The sequence below is a fragment of the Amblyomma mixtum genome, chromosome 2 (genome assembly GCF_055824585.1).
Source record: "Amblyomma mixtum isolate Tamu chromosome 2, ASM5582458v1, whole genome shotgun sequence".
Classification (NCBI taxonomy): Eukaryota; Metazoa; Arthropoda; class Arachnida; order Ixodida; family Ixodidae; genus Amblyomma; species Amblyomma mixtum.
The window spans coordinates 290,399,964-290,412,450 of record NC_143013.1 but is presented as its reverse complement, the minus strand read 5'-3'; the positions used below and the strand labels follow the sequence as shown (position 1 = coordinate 290,412,450).

Here is a 12,487-nt window from a genome sequence, read left to right as displayed (position 1 = left end):
CCAACCCCCCCCCCCCCCCCCACCCCCTCCTACCTCGCCTCTCTCTACATGCGTCGCTGCAAACAGAATCTTCATCATGGAAAAGAAATCCGGTGTCGTGGTCTTTCACAAATTCACTGAATCTAAAGCTATCGCGTTCCCCACCCATAATGAAATTAAGAGTTCCATTGCTTGTTTTTTTTTCGCTCTTTCGTGTTGTGCTATAAGCAACGAGGGATTTGCTTTGTGTTTCTCGTATTCTTCTCTTGGGCCGTGATATTGCTGCTGTACTGCACTACAGGGGACTATTCCCTCCGTCAGGTATTCTGCGAGTCCGTTGCCACTGCACAAGTTTCCTTTTGGGAACCAACGAACTAAACTCTACTTGAATTTAAAATCAACATGGCCAACTTTTTGGCACGAAGACAGTTTTATTAAAACCAGCTCTGTCGTCATGCTGAACTGCTAACTACTGCACACACGCTTACGAGGAACGCAACCACTGTCCTGGCTGCTGCACGCGATTCCGAAAGCCTGCTTTTTTTTAAATTTTCTTTTTTACTCTCAAAGCTGTAAACATTGTTTACAGGAGCAACGCAGAAACTAGGAAGGGTGGCTGCATAGCGAATAAACTTGGCATTCCAGCCTTGCAGAATGAACGGTGTTCAGCCTAATTAAACTTGGGAGTAAGCTGCACGGGTCCCGGCTATGAAGTTGGGATTACGACACCCTAAGACCCAGTGGCGTGTCGTTGTCATCTAACAAGCGAACTTTCGACCGAAAGCCAAGCGCTCGGTGAAACATTCACATAGAAAGTTTTACGATCCCGTTCAGAATGTAAAATGAGTGTTTAAATGAGCTAGACGGTAAAGGAGCCCAGCGCTTTTAAACAGCGTCCCGTCAGCTGCAGACGCTCCTTCACGTTAGCACAAACACCCAGTCCCGCTTCATTGTACTGTAGATGGGGGACTGATGCAACGGTTGCTATGGCTTTTGTTTTCAGCTCTGCACTTGAAGTTTCGTCTCTTGCGCTGAAGTGCTGACACTCGTGTGCTGTCTAACTGCAAATACACGTGTCGTGTGTTTACGCTTAGCTAAAAGCTGGAGAAAGCTTGGCGCGTTGTAACAAAGTCATTACGGCGCCTATGAAGCCTGTGAATTTCACTAACATGCACATCACTTGTGAAAGGCCCCTTAACTTTATGTTACTTTTCATTGTTTTCCTTTATTGTTTGGTTAAAGCTGATGCAATGGGAAATGATTCTAAAAGAAGGCTTGCCCCAGAAGCTATAGTCATACACCCTTTCTAAAGCCAATGTGGCGAACTGAGCTCCAAAGTTGAGCTAGGTCTTCCTTGGACTCTTCCGTCAATTAGTTAGTCGTTTATATCATAGAAATCAATTTGTGGTTTAATTTTCTATTTTCTTCTGCTCTCCACCTACCATATTCTTTTGTGAGAATAATGAGAGTCATTTTTTATTCTAGGCCAATTACCAAAATGGGCAAGTGCCTTTTCTTTCCGAAGGAAGTGGCTGCAGTTTTTTGCACAATGTGTGACTCCGTGTTTCAGGTCACTTCGAACATAAAGTCACGTCACCTTGAAGCTGTCCCTTGCAAAATTATGCGTCGGGCAATTCTTTTAGAAGAGTGAAGGGGTGTCCAAAATTCAGCATACATTTCTTTCTCTGCTCGCAAACTGCTGTAAGCCCGGCCGCGGGGGCTCAGTAGTTAAGGCGCTCGGCTGCTGATCTGAAAGACGCCGTTTCGATCCCGGCAGCGGCGGCTGAATTTCGATGGAGGCGATATTCTAGAGGCCCGTGTACTGTGCGATATCAGTGCACGTTAGAGAACCACAGGTGGTCGAAATTTCCGGAGGCCTTCACTACGGCGTCTCTCATAGCTTGAGTCGCTTTGGGACGTTAAACCCCAATAAACCATTAAAGCAATCAAACTTCTATGATTAGTGTTTTAATAGTTCATAGCCTGCCCGCATGTGTCCAGTGCAGGCCCTATCAATGCTGCTTGCAGAGTGCACGTAAGAAAGTACTCTCATCTTTGTGTGACTATCAGTGCATTAGCATTGGAAAGGCCTATGTAAGCGGAAAAGGCAACGGCCGTCTTTCAGTAGCCAGCGACAGAACCGAACTTAATGTACTACCTCTGATATAACGAGCCTTAGTGTAACAAATATTTGTGTGTTAACCAGAAATACAACGAGATTTCTAGTGCTACCTCAAATATAATGAACCTAAGTATGCCACCTCGGGTATAACGAACTTTCGTGTCTGGACATTGGATGTACCGAACTTAGTGTGTTGACCGCCGATATAAAGAACTTAACACAACCACCTCGGATATAACGAACGTTTGGCTGCTAACGCATTCAAACGATCCACCGAGGATCACCTAAGAGTTTTGTTTTTCATGTCATGACTACCAGACTGTTTCTAGAAACTACATTTAGCAGTAAATACATTGAAGTTGTTTGGTAAAGTCTTAAAAAAGCAATTGAACACTTAAAAAGAGTCTTAACCGGAACGCCACACAATTCAACTACTTTGTCAAATGACAACAATATCTGAACTGGCACTACTCCACAACACTTGTTTCCAAGCGTTGTCAGATCATTTCTTATCTCCCAGCGCTATACTAGAGGCTCTGCTGGTAGCATGTACAATATCATTCACATACGAACTGCCAGGCTTGTCTAAATGAAGAGCAATGTTTGAGAATAATCTGTCAAATTTTGAGTAACTGTTTATATAAAGTGTTAATTTTTGCAATGCTTTAGTGGACTAATCCCTTGGTGAAAATAGGTCCTTTGACCATGTCTAGTCCATTAATCAAATGCAAATGCTCTCTCGGACGAGAAACTAATGTTACTGCCACTGACCGGGTTGCGCACTCCTTAAATAGCTGGGCTCTGCACGTGGTTAATGCTAGCCGCGGCCAAGACACAACCGACACACTCGCTCCTTCGTAACCATTCTACCTTGATAGAGAGAGCAACGTCCGCACATACGTGCTACGTAGACTTACATGCGGGTGTTCGTGTCCACAGCCGAGTACAGGGTCATGTACGCAGTCGTTCAACCGGAGTAAACTACTCCTCAGTGCTTCTCGTCGCAGCGCTCATCCTACAGACTAACTGACAAACATTAATTCATCCTGTCGTTTCTCCTTAGAAGTGATTGTGTTACGGCTGAAGCCCCCGTAGTGTTGCACAAGTGCGGCTTGACGCGCTTGCCTTAATTGGCAAGCCCGCGCAGGACAGGGGGAATGACCTAGTGCATTCGCGAATTGAGCATTAAGCCTCCCAAGCTTTCGTGTCCGAAGCTTCCAGCTATGCGCCCCTAAATAAGATGGCAGCGCGACTTCGTAATATATTAGGCTTTGCCCGCTTTGTATGGAGCCTTAGCATGTCAGCGTGCTGGTGTCTAAGTGGTGACGACGCTGCATTGATGTCGTAAACGCGTGCTCGTGCTTTGTAAGTATTTTCTTGTTAAGAGAGAAAAAAAAGCAGGTCCTGTGTCTGTAAACAGTAATCCGCTGCGGGTGAACTAGTAGAGTTAAGAAAAATGAAATTAAAAGAAATACTCTCACGGGATTCTTACATAAGGGAGTAATTACTCATTGTCATCCACCCAAGCGCTACCTTACGGCTACAAAGAAAAGCTTTACAGCTTTCTCATAAACTTCGCGGTTAAAGAAAAATTCGTCCTGCTCGGGGGTTTTTACATCAGACATGAGTGTCCAACGTTCAAGAAATGAACGATAGTTTGCTCGTCCGGAAGCAAAATGCGCTTGCTAGTACGAAAGCTTTCGTCTCATAGAACGGTGCAAAAAAAATTTCTTTGGCCTGCGCATTTTCGGCTAACCGTTGGAGAAACCGTTTTTAATACGCACCAAATGTTACTGATATTAGTGCCTTTAGCAAATGATGGTCTTGCGGAGCCTAAGAGCATTTCATACTTAAACAAGGTCCAAATGCTTGCAGGCAACCGAAAGTGACACTATTGTGTAAGAAAAGCTCCGTTTAGAAAAACAGCGTTTTCAAGAATTCTATGATGTGCAAGTTATCTGAAGTAAAAATTTGTAACTCTCTACGCGCTGATAAATATGCCGTCTGTGGTTGTGTTTGAACTTCGGTGTAGTTCTACTTCCATCTGGAATTTCATTCGTCGCGCGAGGATCCGTTTCTTTTTTTTTTCTCTAATTTATCTGCTTACTTTATCAGCGCACTGAAAGACTTAATGAAATATGCTTACTTATCGCACTGAATACCCTGCCCTATTTTACGACATAGAAATGCAATTATCCTAATTCTTACGAATCAGTCATCCGTATGGCACGGTGTACTTTCGGCCAGTGTACAAAAGCTTCGCGAAATGACGTCGAAAAAACTCGAAAAACAACAAAAACTAAACGCAGGCTCCGATCTTCCTACAAACAAGCTTCGGCAAGCACAAGGCATCGACGACAAAGCTGAACTGCGTCCTTGCAGCCATTAGCACGCGCCCGCCGCGTACCTCATACATCATAACGCAATGCGATAACGCTCCTCGGAAGGATGACCTCGATTGTCGCACGCTGTTGCCGAGGCCAACGCCACAGCTAAGGTCGACACCCCGAGCAGCGAAGTGCTGGCGCTGCTAACAAGGGGGCCCCTTGTTCGGCCCCTTTGTTAGAGTGCTGCTAGCAATGCCGGGCTCGCGAGATCTATTAGCGCCCTTGGGAAATGCTTCGTAGCCGCAGAAATGCATCTGTGACCTTCACGCTGGCGATTATTCTGTTTTTTTTTTTTTCGCTTATGCTGCTTTAGTTCGGCGAACTGCATCCCGCAGTAACTCAGGCCAGGTGTGAAGAGGAAGGACCAAGAAGACGTGTCATAAATGATGCACGTCTGTCGGCGTTTAAGTCGATCGGATCATGAGTTGCGTGGTTAGTTAGACCAACTGCACATGCTTATTCACCGCCTTTCTTGCCTTACTTTATTCGCTGATTACTGCGGTCTAGTTGGCAGCTTCAAGTCCCTTACTACTTTTTTTTTTTTGAGCGTTGGGAGGCGCTGCTGACCAAGGATAACCTGGAGGACCATCGAACAGGTGCCCAGACAGCTGAAGCCAGTGGAGCCCTGGAATGAATACCCCACCCCAAAGCTCGAACAACTCCCCTTCTTTTTAATAAATTTTTGCTCCTCCTTACTGCATTTTCCATAAAATTTGATAAGTAATCATGGCCGTGAAAATTAAGAGCCCCGTTGTCCCCACGCGCACCCAGTTAACTATCGTGCAAACGCGGTAGCCATAATTGTCCCCAGAGGGTTCTGCCTCACAACAGTACGCTAGGAGTTTCGAATGAAATAAACGACTCCAGGCTCTGCTGTGTTTTTCTAATTCATTACCTTGAGATGCCAAGGAACATATCATACAGAATACATTTGGTATACTACTTTATTAACGTAGCGATATCATGAATAACAAAGCATAAACAGGGTCAAAAATGCAAAAGAATGGTCACACTGTGCTGGCTTACATATTCTGCATTTGGATTAAATGTGCAAATTGACCATCGAATTTGTTCTTGATAAATAGAGCTGCGTGTTCCTTTTGTAACTGTTAAAATGTTATGTGATTTTCGTGGTTAGACTCTTGCATGTGCGCATGCGTGCGCGTCTCGTGCCTGCAAGCTCACGAGAAAAGATGAATAATTTAGGTAACTACTGTCTGTTCATTCATTGCTCTTGTTTACCTCTACGGTGCGCAATAGAATCGTCCCATCGTACCCTAATGCAGGCGCGCACGCTGCCCCAATTCAGAGCTTCTCCTTACAATCACTGAATCACTGTTATTAGCGCGAGAATAGCACTAGGCTCGTGGCCGTGATCAGCGGGAGCAGGCATCCGGTACACCTATTCAACGCTTCAGCTTCTCGCTTCCTCATCGTTGATGTACCACCGGAAGCAGCGTGTTTACGTCTCCACCACCATTTCAGGACTGAATTTGTCAGCGCGTCGGGAAATTGCGCATCCAGTTTCCCTGTGGCATGCAGCGCTAAGTGCGGTTGTTTACCAGTCACTCGGGAGCGGCCAGCAACATTTACGTTGCACTGCGTTGTTCTCCGGCTAGGCTGCTTGTCGGTAATTAGGCGAGGACGAAAACATGCTGGAAATATGAGAACTGCAAAGCGGGAAAATTGTGGGAGAATTTCCATTGCTTGCGCATCGCACTGTTTATTCCTTGGATTGAGAACAAAGGGTATTTAGTGCTAGAAAGGGTAGAGAATATAATGATTTTGAAAGTGTGAGATCTATGCAATTTGATCCAGTGTTATGAGATGAAACCTAAACCTTGGTATAAACTATAAACACACACAAAATATTAATGTTAATCGCAAGATATCTGCATCAACATTGCGGAAAAGCGACAGCGTGCTAAAACAAGGGGAATAACTTGTGCTCTTCCTCGAACACTTTATTGTGCAGGAACAGAATGACCTCTCAAAGTACCGTAAGCGATTATTTCCTCCAGTTTTGTTCCACTCATTAGAAAATATTGTAGTTAAAGCGTTTAAGGAGCGGTGATCATCGCGTATTTATTTTCGCAAGCGCGTTCTACTGCTCCGACCCGAAGTAAGGAACTGACATGCTGTTGACAAACATCAACAAAAATTAATTCCGACCTCGCTGTTACCGGTTTCATCTGGTTGCAGCCGCAGTTTCTACTAGCTTCAGGGAGGAACTACGACTAAGGGATTAGTTGGAAAATTTTCAAAATCGTTTTTAAGCTGCCTGCAATACCAACATTGTTGCTCCTTGCGTGCTTAAGATTTTTCAGCAACTTTGAGAAATCATGCAGGAAGCAGGATTATAAGGCCTGCATTCAGTGCTCCTAACAAGCTATCAATTCTTTTCCTCGGGATCAATGCAGAATTATAGAAGAACCCGTCTGGCGCTAAGAAACATGCCCGCTCTGCGTTGTATGCAGCAACAATATGCAGCAACAGCGACGCGTAATTTAGGCGTGCGCAGTGTACCAAATAAATATTTTTGAGCGAAAGCTCTACTCTTCGCACTGCAACCCCCAAGGTCAAGTTTGGTACATGTTGACCTTGAGCCGGCGGAGCGGAGGTGTGGCAAGTGACGTAATACCACGTGACTCGCTGTGGAGAGGCACCGCAGCTGCGCTCACTCGGAGCCTCGCCGTTGCTGTACCACGTGACTAGCGAGTGTATAACAGCTGTTTCCCTCGAGCTCGGTGGTGGTGGAAAACGTTTATTTGCTCTATTTTACAATCTTTTTTTTTGCGGCTTCAGATGGAGTCTTCCATCTTACCATCAGGGTCGGTTCCCCTAGTCCAGGGCTCCGCTGAGGGTAGCTGCCCTGCGTGCACGCCTTACTAGTCCTTGTTGGACTTTCAGGATGTCGCTGGATAGCATCCTCTCCCACTGTTCCGCACTCGGGTTTTCTATAATGGGTAGCTTGTCTATTTTCTGGCATGCCCATGTGGTATGGTATAATGTTGGTTTGTCTCCACACCACGGGCACTCGCTCTTGTACTGTGTGGGGTAGATTTTACTTAGGATGTTTAGGCACGGGAATGTACCCGTTTGTAACTGTCGCCATGCTACGGCCTCTTCTCTATTGAGTTGTTTGTGTGGGGGCGGGTATTTTCGTCTGATCCGTCTGTAGTAGTTAAGAATGTCTGTATAGCTTTGGGCTACCGGCTCGGGTTTCTCAGCGGTGTCAGGAATGTTGGATGCTCGGTTTGTTGCGTACCCTCGAGCTATCCTATCCGCCTCCTGATTTCCCGTAATGTCGGTATGTCCCGGCACCCAAACTATCGTGTGTTTGGCCTGGTTGTTTTCGGTTTTGCCTCCTGAGCGGAGAATGCGGAGCGCGCTGTGGCTGATTCTGCCGTTTAGGTAGTTGCGGCATGCAGCTTGTGAGTCGGTGAGTATTGTTAACGACCTGTTGGATCGGTAGCCCTCCGCTGCTCGGTCGCTCAGCCTCGCCATGGATGAGGCACGCGCCGAACAGACTCTTCGCCGGACAGACCTCTGTCGCCAAACCATGCGTAACCATGCTTAACAGAGCTTTCGCTCGTATCGCTAGGTTTAACAAGCTCTAAACCGCTACTAGTTTTTTTAGCTCAGTTACGCCTACTGAGCAAACAAAACTATAACTACAACTCGACTCGGTGGCAACACTGCAGCGCCGTCGTAAGCTGGTGTGAAATTTAACTAGCTCATGAACATTTCTGTTAGAGATATGCTTTTGGTAGTAGAGTTTTTCGAAAAACAAAGTATCAGCAATGAAGGCAGATACAACACAATTTCGGTTCATAACCTTCGCGGAATGTTTCACAAGAGTCAGATCTGCTAGAATGAAGATGTCTCAAGCTTCGAGCTCAAAACACTATACGGCACCTCCTACCTAAGCCTACTGCAGCACGCGAATAGGGGGGAGGGGGAGAAGCCTGCTCGACTTGAAAGAAATGAGATCCAAAGGCAGGGAATATATCTCGTTCTTAATACCACATGTGTCCTCTTATGGAAATGAGAACTTCGCTGCAGTCGCGAGTTCAGGGTTTTCCTTTGCCCAAATTTGCGAGCTCGCACGTGTGTAAAGCGCACCCTTTCGAAATTTCGACATGGCATCATGAAATAACTCTCGATCGGGGTTGCGAAAAAGTGCAAGAATTGCGGAGTATTCGTTGTTAATGGGACGCTGAGAGGGGCCACGCCACCCTAATTGTTTTCCCAGTAAGAATAGATTCCGAGGCTCTTTCTGAGCTCGTTGATGTTTGTCCGGAGCAAAACAAGTATTCATTGCTCACAAACTATATTTAAATTTTTATCCCCACTCGATCGGAACTCCTACCACCCAAAGAGAAAGGACTCCATGATCACCGTCTTGGTGCGAATGGAGGCGTCGCCTAGCCTCTGGAATCGGCGTCTGGTGGCGACATCAATATTTAATGGCTCGGTCGTTTCTAGCTAACAAACGTCCTAGAATTAAAGGAGCGTCTTTGTCGTTAGAATGCGGTAGTCTAGCAGTACAGGCCACGTTCAATTTTCCCGAATGTCCTATTGAGAGCGGAGGAAACGTATACGCAGCTTACAGCTGAATCTAAAGATAAAAAGGGATGCGTAGACATCAATTGGGGACTCTCGTAACACTTGAACGGCTGATTCAACAGCAGGCTTGACTGTGCGCAGCTAAAGTTAAGTGGAAGAGATTCAGGTTTCATTGCAGCTGCTACGGGCGCTGCAATAGAGTAATTTTGCTTGGTGCATTACAATTTTAAACTGGGTTATTTGTGTATTACGTAAGTCAGGGAACTGAAAGAAAGCTACGTTTCAAGCCTACATTTGTGAGAAGGAAAAAAATTAAAATGGTGCGCTAAGAGTCGTATTTTGTGAGAAATCCTCTCTCTAATTTACTAAATTGTCGCTTTAATGTTGACCCAGCCTGCCTTTGATACTGAAGCTGGCACGGATATGGTGTGCTACCCATCAGCAGTGGGGTAACAGTTTGCAGCAACCTGCAGTAGTGGGTACAAACGACTCGATACCGAAAAGAGTAGTTTTGAAATACCACCCTGCTATGAAATATGACTCGTTTTCTAAATGTTCTTAAAGAGCAACTGATGAGATTTTAGCATTCAACAAGTTTAAATGAGTCGCATGTGTGAAGTCTTTATGTAAAAGTTTGTCTTTTTGGTCAGCATTTGAAATGGTGACAAAGAGCGGTAACGAAGTTAGGTGGGTGCATATAAGCGAGATCCTACCAGTCTGTTTGCCATTGTATCTTCGAGCATTGTCGTTGTACAATAGCCAGCTATGGCAGTGTTTGGATCAACGTTGAAATACATGAAGTCGCGGATGCCACCAAGGTGGACCATGGTGCTTCCATGGTGCTCATCGTAGCAAGTGGCATAGGTGGGCTGCATAATCACGCACATCGCTACGACGTAAATGTGAGCTGTATATAACGATTCTTGGCGTGTCACTGCTTTTGACATTGAAATAACACTATATTAAAGCTTTGGATACAGAACATTAAGCATGCCAGCAAATACCACGAAGTAGTACAACAAGGGGGTTCTAAGCAAGCAGATTGCGAGGAGAAACATGCTCGTCATGCTCAAAGCACGCAAGATGTCCAGCCCGCAGCCAACGCTAGCGCCCAGTTTCCAACATTGATCAAGATAAACCGGCGAGATGAACGGCGTGATGACTGACGCGGGTGCGAAGGTGCCAGTGAAGGCAAAGCAACGGTAGACAGCCTTAAAAAGACAACTTGGGGATAAAAACCTACGTTGATCAATACCGGTACTCGGCATAAACTCATTAGAACTCGGCATGATGGATCTACTGCTCCAGGAATTAAAGTTTAGGCGAATCACCGATATTAGTGCAAAAAAATATGTAACTGCCTCATTGTGAGGCACCAAAACGAGCAGTTAACCGAGTTAAGGCAAGCCACACGTGCTGCATGCACGGCGTGGCAAAGTATAGAGCTGCGAGCTATTCTCGTGAGCTCATCTGTCTACGCGAGGGCCTGCTTTCAATGAAAGCTGTACGGTTCGCAAACACTGCGGTTAAATTGGTCATAGCACCCACGATCGTGAAGCCTTGGGCTGCCGTCAAACGGTGCGTTTTTCACACTCTTCAGAGACAGGTGCAAACCATACCTTGATACAGTCCATGTTCTTACCCCACTGCTCGTTGTCGGCAGCGTTGACCAGGGTCTCGTCAAATATCTTGTACAGGCCGGGCACGAAGGTTACGCTGCTGTTCTTCATGCCTCCGTCCCCGTTCTCACCTTCGCGGTCATGCACCCACATCGTTTGGGTAACCGGCTCAACATAGCCGATATAAGTGTCCGGTCGGAGCAGGACGTGCTCCAGCTGGGTCATCTTCTGGTTGATGCGCTCCATGGAGAGCCTCTTGTTCTCGGAGACTGCCGTGTGCTGGTCGCCGCTTCTCCCAGTAGCAGAAAGCCCGCCGGCCCCATCTTCTGAGTCGACGTCTGACATGTCGCTGCCACGGTGTGAATCCTGGCCGTCTATCACACAGACTTGACAAGGGCTGTTCGAGCAAGGTGCTCGCTAAACCTGCCGTGAACTTAGCTTCTGCGCAGCTTTATTCGGCCGCTTTGCGCAGATATATGCGACTGCCGCTGTAAAGGAGTGATGGTGTCGTCAGGATCAGGTGGCGGCCGCCCGACTTGTGCATATCATTGACTGGGAGTTGAAAGTCCTGTGAACGGTTCCGCCCACCACGGTGCATACTTCTGATCAAAACGCTGATGCAGACGACGCGTTCTGCACTGGTTTTGATAAGACAGCGCGGCAGGCGAAGCATGCCGTGGGTTTTTTATAAGGCTCTGGTGCAGGTGACTTCCCCGTCCAAATTCTTTAAACAGGAAGTGTTCCGGGGCTGAACCGCAGTGTTGCCAGAACAAGAAACGTTCGACAAATCTATGTATATCTTTTTGGCGGAACTTTAGAACATGCTGTGCTCTGAAAGCCAGCCCCATGTTCAGGGTGACAGACAGAAATACACTTATTAGCGATAACTGCTAACGAGATCTTCAGAAATTGATTGGTGCAGTCAGAAGCAAGCCGCAATCATTTTACCAAAAACACAACAAAGGGCAGAGATATTCTAAAGTGCACAACGATTGCTGGACGCATACAGAGCAGAACTGGTAAAGCAAAATTTATAACTGCTTTATTGACTCATTACCTGACTGACTCATTACCTGAGTCCCATCTCCTAGTAGAGCACCAAAGAAGAAATTTAAAGGTCGTGGGTTCGGATGCCCCCGAGGGCGTGGTTGTTTTTTCTTCTACTTTACTATTAACTGTCTTTAAGCGATCGGAGTGTGTAGCGTTCCGTCCAGACGGAACATTTGCTGCTGCTGCAGTTCCGTCCAGACGGAATATTTACTGCAGCTAGAGTTCCGTCCGTACAATAGACAGTTTTAGCTTCACGTACGTAGAAGCTTGACGTAAGTAGAGCGCTTACGGGTCACCAGTGCGCATGCGCAGAACGTGAAGTGTCTGCGTGGGTCGCACGGACGTACGTGAGATTCGGATCTTTGCGTTGCGGCCTTCACGTTGCTTGCTTGCGTGCGTGGCGTTGGCAAGATGGCGGCGCCCTGCCCGCCCGCTTCACAACGATAACAGCTTCGTCGCTATTCCCTCGACGTGGTATCGTGCTGTAAACTGCTGTATTTGCCTTCAGTTGGTCTATCCTTGCTCTCGCATGAAGTTTTAGGTGAGAACTAGCTTTTGTTTTCCAGATAGAAATCCGTTTCAGCAGCTCCTAAGCCTGACGGAGAAGCGTTTGTGGTCGTCATAGCAATGAGTGTGCCGACGGTCTCGCGAGACCACGCGAAGCTCAAAACATCGCGGGATATCGCGAGACCCTCGGCACGGTCAGCGGGAAAAGCAAAAAGGTGCACGTTTTGGCTCCGTACGCGCACGTCGTCAACATG

At 46.6% G+C, this 12,487-nt stretch overlaps 1 protein-coding gene across 1 annotated transcript in view; it reads right to left on the bottom strand.

The window, feature by feature from the left end:
* Positions 1-11,021, bottom strand: part of LOC149364415 (uncharacterized) — a 42,592-nt gene extending 31,571 nt beyond the window's left edge. Inside the window, exon 1 of the mRNA XM_089568689.1 lies at positions 10,677-11,021. Coding sequence (XP_089424815.1) covers positions 10,677-11,021 — 345 coding nt within the window. The remainder of the gene's footprint in view (positions 1-10,676) is intronic.
* Between the last annotated feature and the right edge of the window lie 1,466 nt (positions 11,022-12,487).